At 36.4% G+C, this 18,888-nt stretch overlaps 3 protein-coding genes across 5 annotated transcripts; 2 read left to right on the plus strand and 1 right to left on the minus strand.

Annotated features, from left to right (window-relative positions):
- Positions 2,365-5,001, plus strand: LOC18612511 (U-box domain-containing protein 15). The gene is made up of 2 exons (XM_018114256.1): positions 2,365-2,853; positions 3,798-5,001. Exons 1-2 carry the CDS (start codon positions 2,516-2,518, stop codon positions 4,621-4,623), a joined length of 1,164 nt encoding a protein of 387 aa, XP_017969745.1. The 5' UTR covers positions 2,365-2,515; the 3' UTR covers positions 4,624-5,001.
- Positions 7,278-9,566, plus strand: LOC18612512. The gene has a single exon (XM_007049346.2). It carries the CDS (start codon positions 7,591-7,593, stop codon positions 9,298-9,300), a length of 1,710 nt encoding a protein of 569 aa, XP_007049408.2. The 5' UTR covers positions 7,278-7,590; the 3' UTR covers positions 9,301-9,566.
- LOC18612513 (ribonuclease E/G-like protein, chloroplastic) lies at positions 10,338-18,790 on the minus strand. Of its 3 annotated transcripts, XM_018113880.1 has the most exons (14): positions 18,405-18,787; positions 17,404-17,507; positions 16,772-16,953; positions 15,948-16,200; positions 14,755-15,860; positions 14,327-14,644; positions 14,153-14,194; positions 13,733-13,857; positions 12,947-13,094; positions 12,287-12,359; positions 11,866-11,978; positions 11,539-11,658; positions 11,249-11,404; positions 10,338-10,806 (listed from the first exon to the last, which is right to left on the minus strand). In XM_018113880.1, exons 1-14 carry the CDS (start codon positions 18,530-18,532, stop codon positions 10,627-10,629), a joined length of 3,048 nt encoding a protein of 1,015 aa, XP_017969369.1. In that variant the 5' UTR covers positions 18,533-18,787; the 3' UTR covers positions 10,338-10,626. The 3 variants fall into 3 exon arrangements, with proteins under 3 accessions (XP_017969369.1, XP_017969370.1, XP_017969371.1); XM_018113881.1 differs by lacking the exon at positions 11,539-11,658 and having other exon boundaries at positions 18,405-18,790; XM_018113882.1 differs by lacking the exons at positions 16,772-16,953; positions 17,404-17,507; positions 18,405-18,787 and having other exon boundaries at positions 14,755-15,871; positions 15,948-16,049.

Here is an 18,888-nt window from a genome sequence, read left to right on the forward strand (position 1 = left end):
TTCTCGTCTTATTTGAATTGATAATATTTAAAACATTCATCATACTCGATAAGCATTGGATAATAGACTAAACCTTGTCAGGACATCTTCCTGCCAATTATGAGCAGCACAATTTTCTTCTCGCCTACATGTATAAGGTGTAGAGCCTGTAAATGAGAACATGAACCAAGTCGAACCTGGTCTTTACAAACGAATATATCCTGACAAGGGGCTCTTCATTTTTATCATTATTGATTTGAGGAAATGAATTTATAGACGAATGAAACCATATCCAATTATCCATAGCTTACAAGTTACAGTTTTCTTCTGTTGTCGGGTGATGCTACAAAGCAGATTTGCTCTTCTCCTAAGCTGGCAGCATATCTCAAGCATCTTGAAATATGTCAACGCAAGCTAAACAACAAAAGAATGGCCGGTCACGGACTCTCCATAGTGATTCTTCATAGATGTTATCATTCCACTGTTAAAACCCCCCTTTGAACTTGTAGTCGGCAAAAGTTAATATAGACCTGTAAAGAAATGGAATTTGTATTCTTCTTGTTCTTATCGTTGCTTCAAAGATTAAAGGCTGTGTCTAAGTGGTTGTGTTACAAGCTGCGCTTCAGCAAAAACTTGCAATTTGTCACTGGAATCGCTGGTATGCTTAAAAAGTTCCTGAATGTCCATAAACTTGCCCCTTTCTCTAGCCGTGCTCGGCCTAAACCCGTGGCGCAACCTCGGGAAGAGCCAGAGGAGGGTCGCGAGACCTCCTCGGTTCTGAAGATTGTCCAAGCTGGTGGAATCGTCGAGTGCTACTACATGGCAATGCCTGCAGTTAATATCATGAACAAGTACCCTTCTTCCATATTAGCTAGGCCAGAAGTTTTCAGGAGGCCATGGGATTCATTGGTCCGGTCGGATGAGATCCTCACTCCAGGTGAAAAGTTCTATGTGGTTCCCCGTCGTACTGTAAGAAAGCTTCGGCGAAGGATCAAAAAACCCAATGCAGAAGTTTCTGTCAGCTCTTTTGTGTCACAGTCTTCTTTTGATGTCTCTAAGGGTGGTTTCACAAGCAAGTCCTTTCTCCAACGAAATGAAGTTAGTGATTCACGTATGGTAAGTGGTTCCTTCAGTACTAGCAGAAAGAAAAATGGGACAAAGAAGCATGTACGTTTTGTAGGCATTGATACCAAGCAGACGGGTGGTTTGCCTGCCGCTAAAAAGAGCAAGGATGAAGGCATTGCCAAGAGTTCCAAGAAGCAATCCAATGTGGAGTCGCAAGGAGGGAAGCTGAAGGCAAAACATGGTGTCCTATGGCAGCCAAGTCTTACAGCAATTAGTGAACGCCATGGGCCTGGTGAATGATATGATTATTCTGCTACTAACAATAATATTTTATGAGCTATATATATATATTATCCCACACCAAAAAAATCCGTCTGTTGTTTTGTTTCAAGGGTATTTGGAGACTTTGAAGAATATTGTTTTGTGGTGATTAATTTGATGATTAACCTAACCAAGGCCACCTTGTTTCTATGTCTCTGGCAGCATATACTACTTTTTTTCTTGATCTACTCGAAGCAGCACATAATTCCTTGCTTGTTATTGCTTCATTTGATTTATATCTTATATCTTAATACTAGTCCTTTATTTTTCTCCCAAAAATAGATATATTTTTAGGTTAAATACAAAAGGTATTCTAAACTAGGGAAAAATGGGGATTAGATTTTAAATCATTTATAAGTCTATTTTCACTTCAAGGTGGGGTAATTGTTACGGATCCGTATTTTTAGATATATTTATTAGGTAGAGAAATGATTTTATTGCACTAACTCACTTTGAGCTTGATATTTAATGATCCGATGAAGAAGAGTTAAGTAAACTTTTATATCAATTGCAAAAAAGACTGTATATTAGATAAATGAAACCCTTGACTTATGGTAAGCTCAATTTGACATAATTATTAAGCTAAAAACTAATTATTATTTTATTTAGCTAGCAATAGACAGAACAGAAAAGAAACCAAAAAGTTGACAAAAAAGGAATGTAATCACCCTTTTTTAAAAAAAATCAAATTAATTTTATTTTTGGTTCAATCAAGCATTAGGTAAAAAAATACAGTAGTTTCCATTAGTTGTTTCAATGCTAGAAAAAAAAAAAAAGGAAAAAGACATGATATTTTCGTATTGCCCTTTTTCTTTCCTTTAAAGGAAATAAAATTAAAAAAAAAAACAACTTAAAAATCTCGTCTCCTAACTTTCAAACCCTTTCTCCCAAGTTAAGTAATGAAGTAATTATGATAAAGAAAAATAATCATACTTTAGCAGTAATAATTAAGACTTGAGTATATATGTTTTATCTTTTGATATTTTGTATTTGGAGTTTTGCTTTTGTCTTCTTAGGACAAAGAGACACAAAAACGCAATCCAAAGATAAAAAGGGCAGGAAACCGAGACACCAAACCCTCCCTATACAGAACATCAGCTGCAGCTTCACAGCTTTGAGAAAGAACCCAAAAAGGAAGAAGGAAAAAAAAATGGGTCATGACCAAGAGGAGGAGGAGACACCACCAGCAACCCCAACGACCACCGCCAGCACCGACAGCAAAGACCAAGAAGAAGAAACTTGGAACCACCAGAAACAAACCCTCATACTAGAGCTTTCGGAGAAGCTCATAAATGGAGATCTTCAGGCCAAGATTGAAGCTGCTAGAGATATAAGAAGAGTGGTCAGAAAATCAACTGTTAAGACGCGTTCAAAGTTTGCTGCTGCTGGTGTTATTCAGCCTCTTGTTTTCATGCTTTTGTCTCCTAATCTTGATGCACGTGAAGCTTCTCTTCTTGCTCTCCTCAACCTTGCTGTTAGAAATGAAAGGTCTCTACTTTTCATCTGCTTTTGTGTTTTTTGAACATAGATCCATGTTGGGTTTATTTTAAAGTTTCAGTTCTTTTATGGGTTTTTGTTTCTTTTTAGAATCTCTTGGTAGAGTTGTCTTTGTTTGGTTGCTGGAAAAATAGGGGAGAAAGGGGCTAGAGGGAAAACATGATAAAAGTTAATCAGATGGGGTGGGCTTGGATTGTTTAGTTCTTTGAGTAAATTATCAACTCAATGAACTCAATTAGTTTCTATCAAGGTGGGAAATTTTTCATTTCCTTTTATTTGGGCGTAAACGTTGAGAATATTGGACTATGGGGTGCTGTTTTGATGATTGTTTTTGGTTTTATGGAACTTGGTTTTATTTATTTATTTATTTTTTGGATTCTATTGCATCTCTATTTGGTCTTTGTCCAAACAAAGTAGTTAATTAAGTGATTGATTTAGATGTAGCTTAGCTCTTTGTATTTCTGATTGTTTTGATTCTAATGTCAAAATGAATATTTTGGGTGAGAAGCTCTCCTAAAGGTGGTTTCTTGATGCAATTTGAATCTCTTTGTCTTCAGATGTGTAAATTTAGCATAAATGCATACCCCATCTGATGTCTCTGAATGCTGTATTCTTCGTAGTTAATAGTCTGCAAAAACTCAAATATATGTTGGACAGTCATTCTAGCTTCAACAACATGATTCTATTTGCTTTCCCCATGTTAATTAGACTGTCTGGTCCAAGAAAGTTTATTTCAATTATGTGATGGATGGTTCACAATGATGAGAAATGTCATTTATAATTATGCGACTTTTTTTGCTTGAATCATTTTCTTTCATGTAGTTATGCAATTCTGTACTTGTTTTCTTCTTCATTGGTTAATTAAAATATTAATGTACAATTGTGAATATGTAGTTAATATTTATCCATTTGTTATCTTTATTTTGTGTTATCAGAAACAAGGTCAATATAGTGACAGCAGGGGCTGTCCCTCCTCTTGTAGAGCTTCTCAAATTTCAAAACAGTGGTTTGCGAGAATTGGCCACAGCAGCAATATTAACGCTCTCAGCTGCTGCACCTAACAAGCCCACAATTGCAGCCTCTGGGGCTGCACCCCTTCTGGTTCAAATCCTTAGGTCTGGAAGTGTTCAAGGAAAAGTTGATGCTGTTACTGCTTTACACAACCTATCGACCTGCAAAGAGAATTCAATTCCTATTCTTGATGCTAAAGCAGTTTCCCCACTTATCAACCTACTCAAAGAATGCAAGAAATATTCCAAGTTTGCTGAAAAAGCAACAGCCCTTCTTGAAATCCTTTCTAAATCTGAAGAAGGGCGAGTTGCAATCACTGATTCAGATGGTGGGATTTTAACCTTGGTAGAGACTGTTGAAGATGGCTCTCTTTTCAGCACACAGCATGCTGTTGGAGCTTTGCTTTCTTTGTGCCAGAGCTGCCGAGAAAAATATAGGGAACTCATTCTTAAAGAAGGTGCAATCCCAGGGCTTCTGCGACTGACTGTAGAGGGCACGAGCATAGCTCAAGAAAGAGCTCGTACTCTCTTGGATTTGCTCAGAGATACTCCTCAGGAAAAGAAATTGGCTTCCTCGGTTCTGGAGAAAATCGTGTATGATATTGCTACCCGTGTAGATGGAGCAGATAAAGCTGCTGAAACTGCCAAGAGGTTACTGGAAGATATGGTTCAAAGAAGTATGGAACTCAGCATGAATCGTATCCAACATAGGGCTGCATCTTGCACACCTGCCAAAGTTCCATCTGCATGATGCGTGCTTTCTGCGCAGGAAGCAAGCACACCAGTTCAAATTTGTGTCCATTCTAGATTACCATCAAAGAGAGTGGGAATCAATAGAGTAAAATATCTGGATTAGGTTTCGCTAGGAGTTTTTACCTTTGGGAGGTGCTATTTACTACCTCATGGGTGTGTGTTGTACATCTTGACCCTGATCCTCGTGTATATATAAAAAACCTCTCTGTTATTATACATGTACATTTCCACTGATGAAATCATAGGAGAGGCAGCACTGAATTAAGTTTGTGACCGAATACTTTCTCTGACCAAAGTTGTCTACAGCTCCCATTTTCATGATGTACAACTCTTCAGTCTCCCTGACTATAAACTTATTCACTCTTTTTTATTTTCCTGTAGACCACTTCATTGGCTGATAGTACTACAGGAGGTAAGTTCATCTGTTTTTTCCCCTGTTTGTAATATACAAAATTCGGGTAGATGGGGCTTTAGATTAGGCAAGGGTGTAACGTATCCAGCATGAGTGTTGCGTCAAAAGACTATCACCAACAAAAACTTAATGTTGGAACCTTATTGTCAAGGTTTAACAACTTTTAACCATTGAGAAAATCCCTCCATGACATCCTTTTTGTTCAATGGAAAGGTTACATTGTTAGGTTAATGGAATTTGAATCTAACATGAGTATGCTTCTATTGCCAAAAGGGTAGTAATTTCGAAAGCATTGAAATGCAACAGTCACAGTGCTCAACTTGTGTTGGCAATATCAAATTAGGTGCATTGGTTGATCATGTGTTGAGACAGAGGATATTGGGACTTTTGCAACCAAAATGTTGCGAGTGATGGTCCTGTCAGGGACAGACGGGGGGACATGATTATGTGCTCCTCCACCCACATGTGGATCACATATACCACAAGTCTGGGGTCCTCCCTCCCCTCTTCATAATATCAACACTTGTAATTGGAAAAAGTCCGGGGTGAAAAGAACACACTCTTCCACGGTTCATATAAAAAGCAAAGCATTGGTACAGAAACTTACTCTGCCCCAGTTGGATAATGGTTTTAGCGTAAAGAAAACCCTCCAACAATGGAATTTTGACAGGCTGCAAGAGGAAAGCAGCTTCCACGTCTTATCCCACAATGGCAGAGAGTTACTGGGAAAAGAAATCCATACTGAAAAAACAAAAAAAGAAAAGAAAAAGGTGTTGATTTTGATGTTGATGGTGTTTGATTGTATCAAGTAACTAATGTTAATTGACAAATGACAAAAGATAAAGCAGAGGTTTGGAAAGTTTAAAGAGCTCCTTATCGAAATATTTAAAGTTGGGGTTCCTTTATGGGCTGATGAAATAGTTAAACCGACAATTCAACATGAGTTATGTTTGGTACAAGGGAAAATATTGTAAAATTTTCTTCCTACGATCTTATAATTATTCAATCCTAACAAAAAATTATATAGAAATTCACCACTTATAAATCTTATAAATAACTAATTATAAAAAAAATATGCCGTGGATAAAAGATTTCAGAATTAAGTTACATAATATTTTTGAGTATCCAATTAACTTATAAAGTAATCTATTGATTTGAAAAATTAAAAAAAAATAAATTCTTTTATCAAATTGCTTAGTACTACTATTAATTTAGATTTTTTTAATTATTGAAATGCTTAATTTATAATTTAATCTCAATGACAAAAAAATTTGTTGATATTTCTAAATTTTAGATTCAAAGTCTCAAGATGAGTTTTGTCCATCCCACTGTTGGTTTGTTTAGTTTCTTTTTAAATGTAATAATTATTTTGTGTATGTTAATGCTTTATTATAAACATAACACCTTAAAAAAGTCCTTAAATTATTAAAATAAATTTTATAAATTTTTATTTTTTATCACTTTTAATCAAATTTTTATATTTTTATTTTAAATAGAATAGGTCTTTATAATTAATGATTAATTAATTATTCTAAATCAATCAAATAAGTTTTTACAATTAATTCTTAACTAATTATTCTAAGTTAACGTGAAGTGTTGACGTATTATAATGATATGCTTACATGATATTTTTACTTTTAATTTCAACGTCACATAATATAAAAATAACAAATAATATTTTAATTAATAATAATTAATTAATTATTAATCATATAAATTTATTTAATCCAAAATAAATTTTTTTAACTTTAATTTTTCAACCTTGAGTTAACAATTTTAAGGTGTAATTTAAATTTACCTTGATTTTAAAAACTACACTTCAATTTTATCTTATTAAAATCATGAGTCAAGTTAAGCAATGTTTTAAAAAAACAAATTATTAATAATATTATGTTAAAATATTTTTATTTTATTTTTGAAAAAAATCATGATAATCAATTTTACTTCTTAATGAGGGCCTTTAAGTTCAAGTTTTAAGAGTAAATGTTGACCCAAAATTAGTACGTGTTTTACTCTGTCGGTGTGCTTGTCTCCAGGAGTAAACGCAAGAGCAGTCCTTTCACAATAAAACAAATAAACAAACAACATCCCGCGCACCCACTGATCTTACCCGTCCAAGTCAGCCAAACTTCCACGTGTAATAATCAGAAGGAATGTGCGCATTGCGCATTTGGGTCACAATGTCACATTTCCTTGTAGTTTAATGAATCAAACAATAGAAAATTAAAAAAAAAAATGAAAAGAGAAAGGAAATAAAGCCTCAGAAATTGAGAGAAAATCTTAGTAAGGCCAGCTCACACTCTCTCTGGCATTCACTCTAGATATAGAGAGAGAGAGGAACATTGGGTTTTCAATTTCTTCGCTGTTTTTCTCTTTGCTTTAGCTTCATCTTCAAAAAGGTAAGTCAAAGTCTTCAATTACTTGCCACATTTTTAGCTTCAAGATCTGTGAACCCAGATCTGTAAAGCCTTAATCTTTTTACTGAATTCTTGCATTTTAGTAATCTGGTAACTTTTGTTTTGGTCTTAACAAGTAGATTTAGTTCCTAAAAATATGTTGGGTCGTTCTGGGTTGTCTAGAACTGGAAGCTTTAGGCCAGAGAATCTAGGACAAAATGCTTTACATATGATTGGCAATCTTTGTTTCACTCTATTTGTAGTAGGTGTCCTAGTTTTCACTATTATAGCTGCTACTTATCAGCCAGAGGACCCTCTTTTCCACCCTTCCACAAAGATCACAACTTTCCTCACTTCCACATCTAATGCCACATTTCAATCTGATAACACGGTTGTTAGAACCGGAGAGGACTTTATGGCCGCCAACCAGACTGCATTTGCCACTTTTATCAATGTGACAGATGTAGTAGAAATCAAAGAGGCGACTACAGATGGAACTAGTTCATCTGGATGTGAAGGTGATTCGAAAGGACCACTCAATTGTAAGGACCCGGAAGTATTCCATTTGATGATGAAAGTGGCAATCGAGCAATTTAAGGATATACATTTTTATCGGTTTGGGAAGCCGGCTCCTGGCCCCGAGGAGAATACTTGCGATATGGCATGGCGCTTTAGGCCTAAGGAAGGGAAGACAGCTGCTTTTTATAAGGATTATAGGCGGTTTGTGATTAATAGATTGGAGAATTGTACGCTTAGTGTGGTGAGCATTGGAGATTATCATTCAGGTGTGAATGCAAGGAAGAAGAAAAATAAGAATCAAAAGCCTGGATTTGAGAAGACGTCTGGTAGGCAGGAGCAAGGTGCGGTGTCTTTGCCTGTTGTTGGGGAAACAGTGAATGATTCACTCCCGGTGGTTGAGTCTGAGAATGCATTTAGACATGGGAAGTACTTGATTTATGTGGGTGGTGGAGATAGGTGCAAGAGCATGAACCATTATTTGTGGAGTTTCTTATGTGCATTGGGTGAGGCGCAGTATTTGAATCGAACTCTGGTTATGGATTTGACCCTTTGTTTGTCTTCAATTTACACCTCATCAAATCAGGATGAGGAAGGGAAAGACTTTAGGTTTTACTTTGATTTTGAGCATCTGAAGGAGGCAGCATCCGTGTTGGATCAGGAGCAGTTTTGGCAAGATTGGAATAAATGGCAAAAGAAAGATGGGTTGAGTCTTCATCTTGTTGAAGATTTTAGGGTGACGCCAATGAAGCTGTCCGAGGTGAAGGATTCTTTGATTATGAGAAAGTTTGGATCTGTGGAGCCAGATAATTACTGGTACAGGGTTTGTGAAGGAGAGACAGAATCTATTGTTCAAAGGCCATGGCATCTGGTATGGAAATCAAGAAGGTTGATGGATATAGTGTCAGCAATTGCATCAAGGTTGAACTGGGATTATGATTCTGTTCACATTGTAAGAGGGGAGAAGGTGAGGAACAGGGATCTGTGGCCTAATCTTGCGCAAGATACCTCACCTGATGCACTTATCTCAACCTTGCAGAATAAGATTGAAGATGGGAGGAACGTGTATATTGCAACAAATGAACCTGATACATCCTTCTTTGAACCTTTGAAAGACAAATATTCCACTCATTTTCTTAATGACTATAAGGATCTTTGGGATGAGAACAGTGAGTGGTATTCAGAGACAACCAAGCTGAACAATGGAGTTCCAGTTGAATTTGATGGGTACATGAGGGTCTCTGTCGATACAGAAGTTTTCTTGAGAGGGAAGAAGCAGATTGAGACTTTCAATGATCTAACTAACGATTGCAAAGATGGTGTTAACACCTGCAATAGAGCAGCCAGTTAATCCCCTATACAGGAGGTCAGAGACTTCACTGCGACATTTGGGTATTTTTAGCTATTGTCTTTGTTACCTTTAATAAACTGTATGCCTTATTTAGTAGTTTTGTCATTGAGTGGCATTTCGTGAATTTTGTACTTGTAGAATATTGATTATCAATGTTTCATGACTTGGCATCATATGAGGTTCTAGACTAGTTCAACTTTCTTTTTCAACCGTGTTCATCTACCCTGTGCCATAATATAGTCTTGTGATGGAATTTGCTTTTTGGGTAATTGCCTTTTTAAATTGGTCTTTACTTTTTCAGGAACCTTAAACCTTGCTCTGTAGATATTATGCTTTTGTCCATTTAGCCTAGAGTAATCTAAAAGACGTAAAATCTAAAAGAAGAGCTCTGTAATAAAGATTGAAAGGAAGAACTTTGCTAATTTCTATGGAAAGAATGCTGAAATATGCCATTTCCTGAATCATAAGGTTGTCATCATCATATCTGCACAAAGTAAACTGCTAGTCAATGTAGTAGACGTAATGGCGTTGGAGTGACTAGGAGCTGCAGATCTCGGAGCTCAGCTCTTATGTTTTATTATAATCTTTAACCCAGCATGTAATGATACCACAGCTTCATGTTCAAAATTTTACGAGGGCGTATACATGTGCAACTTTAAGGACAAACTTGCCTTTAACAACCCTTTGAGATAAATTTTAAACTCTAAATAAAATTCGATCATCCTGTTTTCTTTTCTTGCGCCGAGTGGCACTGCCAATGCTTGAAGCATAGCCTCAATGTTCAATGACAAAAGTAGAGAACTTGGTACTTGTTACAAGCTAGGGTGATGGCACTTAATAAAGTGTTCATCTCAAGCAAGATGAAGACGCTGCCTTGCAGACAGACACCCCCAAGATTTTGATTGGATGATCATGCTCTATGCTGCCCCCCCTCCCCTTCCAAAACGGTTGATTTTGTGGAAAACTCTATACTCATTTTGAGCTTTATAAATTTTTTAAACCAACTTTTATCTTCAGCAAATGATATAGGGGTAGAGTCAAGGTGAAAATAGGAACCATTGAACATTGCTGTGAAGATAGATGTTCTCAGAATCAAAATTGGCTTGCCAATCAATATGAACCAAACAATTCAAAAAGCAAAACAATGTAGTAGACCTAGCCAGGCTTGACTCGCATCGTACTAACAGCTAGAAGGCAGACCTGGAAAACAACTTGATACTAAACCACCTCTTCCCCCTGTACCCTCTTTGTTACCCTGATCCTTCTCTTCTGAATGTATGACCCAGAGGAAGAAGCCCCAGCATATAGAACACCAAAATCTCTTAATTATTTCCTATTAGCCTTAGCCCTTTTAACTGGAACCAGAGTCAGTTTCTTGCCAGATTTGCCAGTTCCAGCTTCTGCAGTTCGTAACATTGAAATTGCAACTTGATGCTGATTTTTGTCTGCTTTCTCATCTGTAAATGGTTTCAATTCAAATGCTCCACGGGTGAAACCTCTAGCGACCTGTGGTATTAAAATTCTGGTGATCAGTGAAAACATACCAGTGTAGAATATATACTATCATCCTGACAATTCTATTTTCAGGCAATGTCGACATACAAAAATAACACCGTTTTCAGCCAATTTTTGCAGAAGCACAAATGATATTAGTGGTCAAGGATGTCAAGGTTGAAGATGGATAAATTGTTCAAATGAAGCATGATCCAGAACTGGACACATTACAGCCTAAATAGATTTCAAGAATGTTCAAGGAAATCAAGGGATGATGAGAAGATGAACACACAGGTTTATAGGCAAATAATGCCAAGCACCCAGCAAACAGCAATTGAATATTTGAATGCTAAGTCAAAGGGCAATAAGATGGAATTGTGGTATTTATATTATACTAAATTGTTTTAACACTGCAGAAATGAAACAAGAATATAACTCAATGAACATGGTGTACCTTCAAAAGAATCCAAACTTTCAGAGAACTGCTCAAGATTGCAAGTCTTGTCCTTTTTCCGGAAGTTAAGTAATTGCACATGTGTTGGTCAACCCTCAGTACAAATCTTGGCCAAGATTTTGGATTTTCAGGGTCAGCCTTCTGTTTCATCACAGCCTGATGCCAAAAAAGAAAAAGGGTATCAACAGATCATCTTCTTTTTATAATCATTAATTAGAACAAAACTTCATCCAACCCTTATCCTGCCAGTTGACAAAGTCAGTAATGTTTTGAAAATATATATAACTTACAAGTGATCGACAAATTTCTTGTTCAATTTTTGAGAAGGAGGTCTCTAAAGCTTCAACCCTCCCAGTACCATGACAACAAGTGCATGGTTCGCTAATCATAAATGTCACACTAGGCCGAACCTATTCAAGATTACCACCACTTATAAGTTAAAAGAAGTAATTCACTCAAAAAATTGAAAAGCAAATATTGTAATCTGAAAATATGGTTTTATCATAAGTTCGAACTTAGATATAAATTGGGAACAAGATTAGATCTGCATCATCTGTTGGTACCCTGTGAAAGTTCTCCAAAACTTAAACAAAGAAAATATTCAGAAACCAGCATACCCTCTTTCTTGTTATTTCCATGAGTCCATGTTTCGATAATTCAGAGACTTTCACCATTGATCGGTCTCTCTCAACTGCTTTCTTAACTTCTTCATATACTAGTCTCTTATTTGCTGAAAGTTAGAGAGCCAAGTAAACATCAGTGAGATATTTCCTTCCTCCTTAGAAGTTAGAACACAACTTGTTTTACTAGTTCAAGCATGTAGCATATACAAGGTGCACTTGAGTAGTTCTACTAGAGATATTAGGAAAACGAAGAGGGTGAGAGACAGTATGTTATCTAGCATCTTCAAGGTGCACTGGAGCAGTTCCCCTAATGAGATGGATAGAAAATATTCATACGAACTGAAATATATATGTGATGGTTTAAGCAAAATATATAGCCTTTCAAAGGTGTGATTGAGTAGTTCTAGATACTCACAGTCATCTTCCATATCAATGAAATCAACTACAATAATGCCACCGATATCCCTAAGCCGTAACTCCCTTGCAATCTGAAAAGTAATATTGTTCAATAAGTAATAAATCCTTCAGTGTAATGGTAAGCATGGTCAGATAATTTATTGAAAACAACATATGAAAAGAACAAGAGACTGCAAGTAAGATTAATTGTGCACATAAAAGAAGTACTTAGTTAAAGATATTCACACCGATACTGTTCCCCTTTTACCTCCTCCTCTAACACATACTGAATGCAAAACTTCTTAATTTGAATGTTAATTAGCATGATTGTGTTTATATCAAAGGGAACAAGAGTCCAACTTTTTACATCTTAATATAAATGTTTATATCAGGCAGATTAATTAGTGGCATACACAAGGCTCCAGTTTAGAGCAGCAACCTCCAGCCACTAAAAGAAAAAATGATTACCCATCTCAGATGCGATATAAAATAGTTATAGATAGAGTAGAAAGAAACTGAGAAACAGAAACTAATTATATTTTGATCAAAGTAAAGAAAAAATTTAGGATCCATGATCTAGCGGCATATTTCCTCTCTGCAATTGACAGACACCAACTTATTATATACTGATCATGGCATGTGCATACAAAGTTAAAAAAGAAGAAAAACAGTGTCATACTTGTTTTGCAGCTGCAAGGTTGACATCTAAAGTAGCTTTTTCCTGTGATGTTCCATGACCAAACATCCCATGTCCTCCATTCACATCAATAGAGACTAAGGCCTCTGTTTGTTCAATCACCAGGGAGCCTCCATTAGGGAGTGGAACCCTGTTGCAAGAGTTGTAGTTGACATCAGACGGGGAACAAAAAGGTATAAAAATTTTGCCCGATAACACAGAGGCAACCTTACATTAATAATTAAGAATTTGAGGAAAAATATTAGTAATTTTAAAACAGCAATGATCAGTTTGGCTCATTTGATAGGAATGGATTACGACTATTCACCTTATTTATTTATATACTTTTTCAGATCATTTCTGAAATCATAGCTTGTTCTTGAACATTTAAGTTCAAGAAATGGACCAAACAGTCCACGAGATGCCTACAAAAGTCTGACACCAACTAAGGGAACCGATATTTGACTGTCAGTTTTTGGGTCTGTGCACCCCAATTCAGGTAATGGCTTTAAATATAGCTAAAATCCCCTCTTACAGGCACAAAAGATAGAATGACAACCATCTTTTAAGCCTCTTGTCATGGTTCTGGTGTTTGAAACTTTATCTAGTTAACTCCCGAATGCTGCTAATTTTTAAAACTTTAACCCAGGAACTCCAGATCAGCTGATTATAAGGAATCAAATCAATCTGGAGATATTATAAGAATTAACAAATAGCTCAAGATCCCATCCTCACAGCTACAAATAATGCCAAAAATTGAAAGCATTTGCAGAACAAAGTAATCCTCGCCTTTTGCTAAGGATATTGTTGATCTCTTCCTCAACGTTGAATTCATCAAAAAGGGGAATTCCTTTATCATGTAACTCTACTCGATCACAAAGATCAGGAGCTATATCCTGAAGATAGTTTGTAACCTGACACCAAAAAGAGAAGTTGAGATCTTCCTATTTCATAGCAAATAATTAATAAAAAGAGAGTGAGATGTATGAATAGCACTTATAAAGTGAAATCAGAAATTCTGGGTAAAAAGATATAAGCCAATTTTTGCTTTAGAAGTAAAACCAATTCAGATTTAACTATGAGTTAAAATTTCATCAAATAGAAAACACAAAAGTAAGTATACACCACCAATGGAAACAAAAATGCACATGCATGCCTGCATGCAGAAACAGATGCATCCATTGCCTTTCAGTCCCAATAATGCAATACCTCATGATATGTTCTTGGCGAATCAACTACCATTTTGTTAACCTGAAGGTAGATACAAAAAGTAGTGATATTAGGGGATGAGCGACTATCATGTAAGCTTATGATGTAAAATAAAGCATTGAAAAGGTATAGGTGAATCGAAGATGGGAGACAAAATAAATGACAGAGCCTTGCCTTATCATTAAAGTAATCCTGGACAACTGAGAGTGTTTGACCCATTGCTCTATGCAGCAAAACAGGTGTTGCTCCTTCTACACCTTCATCTGCAGCAAGAGCTGCAGATTTAGCGTGTTCTAGTATATTTTTCCAAGTTGAAAGCAAACCTTCCAAGTCCTTCTGCAGCTCCTCCAAAGAATGGCCAGCAGCAACAGTCCTTACGGTTAAACCAAAGCCCTGAGGCTGCAAAGTTTTTGCTATGACTTTCAGACGCGTACGCTCAACACCAGTGACCTTTTTTGAGACTCCAATTCTGTCGCAACAAGTGAGTAATATCTGCAACCCAGGTGAAATAGTTCATAAAAACAAGCAACTTAATGGACCATGATTAGAGAAAGAGCAGAGAGGGGATTAAAGGAGGGGAAATAAGGTAAAAGGGAAAATACCCAGAATCGGCTTCTTAATTTTGGATAAGCAGTCAATGTAGGACCTTTTGTACCCAATCCTTCTTTGACAACTTGCACAATTATTTTGGTTCCCTTTCGGACATGGTCCCACTTGTTTTCATCAGCATCCTTTATATATTGGAAATGTGATACTGAAGAGCCATTAGATATTCCTAACGAAGAGGAACCAAGAAGACTTCCTTCTACTAGGTGATGCTCTCCATCTGACAAGTCCTCAAAATCAGCATCTACTTCAGCATAGTCAACTACACTACCATTAACACTCTCATTGGTGACTTCTGAAACATCAAAATCCTCATCAACATCATTATCCTCAGAGTCATTATGCATAAATTGCACCTCCTCATCCTCAGAGTCATCTTCTGTTGCATCTTCAATGAAAACATCTTCTGAGGGAGGTTCAATATCATTAGTTGCTAAATGCTGACTAGGGGCTCCAGAAACCAAACCTTTGACTCGTTTCTTTGTCCTCCGACGAAATGGAGGGAATATGAATGGTCCCCTGTTGTGCTTTATGTCCATAAGAGAATGTCTAGAGCTTCCGATATTTACAAATGCGCCACCCATATGAGGAACAAGTTTTGTAACTACTCCTACATATACACTATCACACTGCACATGGCTTTTAACTGGTTCAAGTAGCAACTCAACCAATTTACCATCTTCCAGTACAGCAATCCTTTGCATGGTACATATTGAAGAGTTAATCAATATAACAGTAGATACAGAGTCCTTTTTGGAAATTATAGGACTGCTTTCTTCGGGCAAGAATTTTTCTGTAATTTGGTATTGCTGATTATTTGCTTCCAACCTTGTAATCTCATCTTTGACACTGTCGTTGTATTTTAACATATCAGCCTCCAGATCATCCCCATATGTGAAAAAGAATGGAGATGAATGAAAAAACCAAGGTTCCTCGACAGGCTGGTCTCTTTCAGAAAGAAGTGTATAAGAATATAATCCCTCCTCTGAATCACAAATTGCAACCACATCACTTGGTTCTATTTCATCCTTGACTGTAAGGTCATTCAAGAATGGCTCTGACTCGTTTAGATCACTTTTGAGATGTTTCATCATCTCTTCATCTGTCAAAGCACTGGAACCAGTTGAGTGTTCAGAAACATTTTAAAGAAGTAAGCTGCATACAAAAAGTCCCAAAATAGAGATATTACCTTCAACTTGAACTGAGACTGAAGGTTTTATAGGAATATCAGTTTCCTCAATCCATGACCCCCATACATGAGGTGGACAGCATTCAGTTTTAGACCTCATCCATGAATCTCTCACCACAATCCTTCTTTCTTGCTTCTTACATGGAGGAACTGACAAAGAAAATTGCGGTCCAGGTCTCCAAGTGATGTCAGATAAAGGCTGCATTTTTCCTTTTATGAAATAATTATACTTGAAACTTACACCGCACGCTATCTGCCAAATATAAAAGGTAATTAGATGGACTATGCAGTAAATATAAGTTAGGCAAATGGTCAGGTTCATTTTTGCATGAATTGGTAACAATTATTATCCAGCTACTTTTTTTAATAAAAAGACAGACCCTACACATCAAAATTCCTTTGTAAACAATAAAGAGAGCTAAAGGATATTGCTATTCGTTATTATTTCTCAGAAAAAATTTCATTATTTCCTAGGAGGGAAAAGAATAAAAAGGAGGCTTATGTACAGACAGGAGTCCTCGAGACTTTAGACTAACTCGATAACAAAGAACTTGTCTTCTCATGGACCTTCTCCGAAACTCTGCCTTGGTGAAGTGAACCAAGAAAGAATTAACTAGGCTCAGTAATCCTTCTATCCAAAATGTATAATCTCATATGCAAGAAGTGCAAAGAAGACAAATTTTGGATAGAATGACTACTATTTGACATGTCGTTAAATATAAACCATAGATATAGATTTATTTGCTCCACTTTTGATATTGTTTTACATTTCAAAGTTTGTCAACAGAAAAATCTTGCCACTTATCAGAGTTGGATGACACTACCTTCACTTCAGCCCTCCATATGTTTGCATGTACAGTAGGAGACATAAGGATTGCCGTCTCTGGTTCCCAGCAGCCTAAGGCAACAGATTCCCCACTAATGTAGAGAAGTTGACCTTCTGCCAAATCTGCTTCTACAGTCCAAACTACCTCACATAGTCCTTCAAAAGTGACGGTCGACAGGCCTGAGAAATTTAGTCTAGTTCATCAGCCATTCTGAACTATAGGAAAGTAATTCCTGAAAGGGTTACATGAGATGTGGATACTATAAAGATAAACATGTCAGCTTCACAAATGAAGTTAAAAAAGAGAAGTCTGAAAGCTAGTGGACGGTTTTTCCTATTAATTTAAAGGATACATTTTTGAGCAATTGTAATAATCTTCAAAGGGTTTATATTTCCAGGAACAACATAAAAAGTCTATATTTCTGTCATTCCCGTTGTTACCTGTCAGCTGGAAAACCAAGATGCCATACTCTGCAACTAGAAAATTCTAAAAAATATATTTGGTTGTGTATAATCTAACAACAGTAAGTGTTTTCCGTCAGATTAGGAAATCTTATCACATCTACAGCATGATAAAGGCAACTTATGGTATAAGTCAATAAAAAATTGCAAAATCGGACTCTCATTTACCTTTCTTCATGGACATTATTGGCAATCTTGTCAAAGAATTATGATTTCCAGCACAAAGTGTAAATCTGAACACACTCCCAAGGGCAATGTGATGGTCTGTAAACCTGCTTCAACAGTACAATCAATAGTGATTTGGACAGAGAGAGCGGAAGCAAAGGTGATGAGAATTTTAAATACAAACATCATTTCAACCCAATTTTTATGTTTGCTTTCTGAACAAGTAGTTTTCCCAGTTAACAAAACAGACTCCAGACGTTAAAGAAGAATAATTCAACAAAAAGCACAAACATGATTTTCACAGCTCGAGTTCATTAGGTGCTGTTTTCTCTTATGAATGTGTCTGACAATTTCAATTATAGGTCAGCCAAGAAGATTGATAAACATGTTTATTAAAGCATCATTACTATTGCAAAATACAACTTGATTGACTTTGGAATTACGTTAAAACATCATTGCAAAAAAGAGGTTGATAATATGGTGATAACCAACAGAATGAGTGTAACAACAAGTAAAAACTATTCTTTCCTCAACAAGGTCTTGTCCTTATAGTTGCATTTAGCATGAAATGCAAATTATCCATTCAAAAACTTCCATAACAAAGGAATGCTAAAGCTCCTGTTAGTGCATACTATTCCCACCCAACTAACCCCATTTGAGCACCCAAGCATTTGGATCATTGGTTGGTGCATGGTCCCTGCCTAAAGAGCAGGGCTCACATCCCCCTTCCCCCAATTATATATATATATAAAAAACTAACCCCATTTAAAGTTTTAATTCAATAATAAAACCTAACCGTTAAGAAGGCTATCGAATCAATGCAAGAAATGACTTTCTGAATTAAACACTATTTAAACACTAAAGAAAATCAAAAGAACCATAGTAATTGAATAAAAGCTCCCGCCTTTTACAACTTTATAAAAAACCCATTCATCCGTAATCCTTAAAGAAGGCGATGAACATTGTGAAAAATGGAAACCTAGTTGGAGAAAAGCGGAACTTACGGTGATAAGAACATAAAGGAGCGAAGCAAACAAGACGGTGTTCGCGGAGAGAAGAGACTGCAAGGCCGAGGCCAAGATTCTAAGATAGCCATGAAAGTGGGGTGCCGCAGCTCAGTGAAGCAGCGCATGGCCAGGCTGGTAACTTTTAGGAGATAATATGGGCAGTTTCGTCATTTGAGAGAGAGTGGAGGTTCACTGTCTGGAGCTCGGTGACAGCGTAAAGGCGTTGGACTGGAGAGTTGGAGGATAAATGGATAAATGGGGTTTTTTTCTTGCGTTAACGGCAGATAATACGGGGATTCCTTTTTTGTCTTGGCGCCTTCCGTGGCACGTTTGTACATTTGTCACACGTGTGCTCTATGATATTGGAAATTTTTATTAGATTTTTGTTTTTTCTTTTTTTTCTTTATTAATATTTATTGTCAACTGAACTTGTTTTTCAATTATTTGTAAAAATAATTATATAAAAATATAAAATTAATTT

This window comes from Theobroma cacao, chromosome 1, assembly GCF_000208745.1.
Source record: "Theobroma cacao cultivar B97-61/B2 chromosome 1, Criollo_cocoa_genome_V2, whole genome shotgun sequence".
Taxonomy (NCBI): domain Eukaryota; kingdom Viridiplantae; phylum Streptophyta; class Magnoliopsida; order Malvales; family Malvaceae; genus Theobroma; species Theobroma cacao.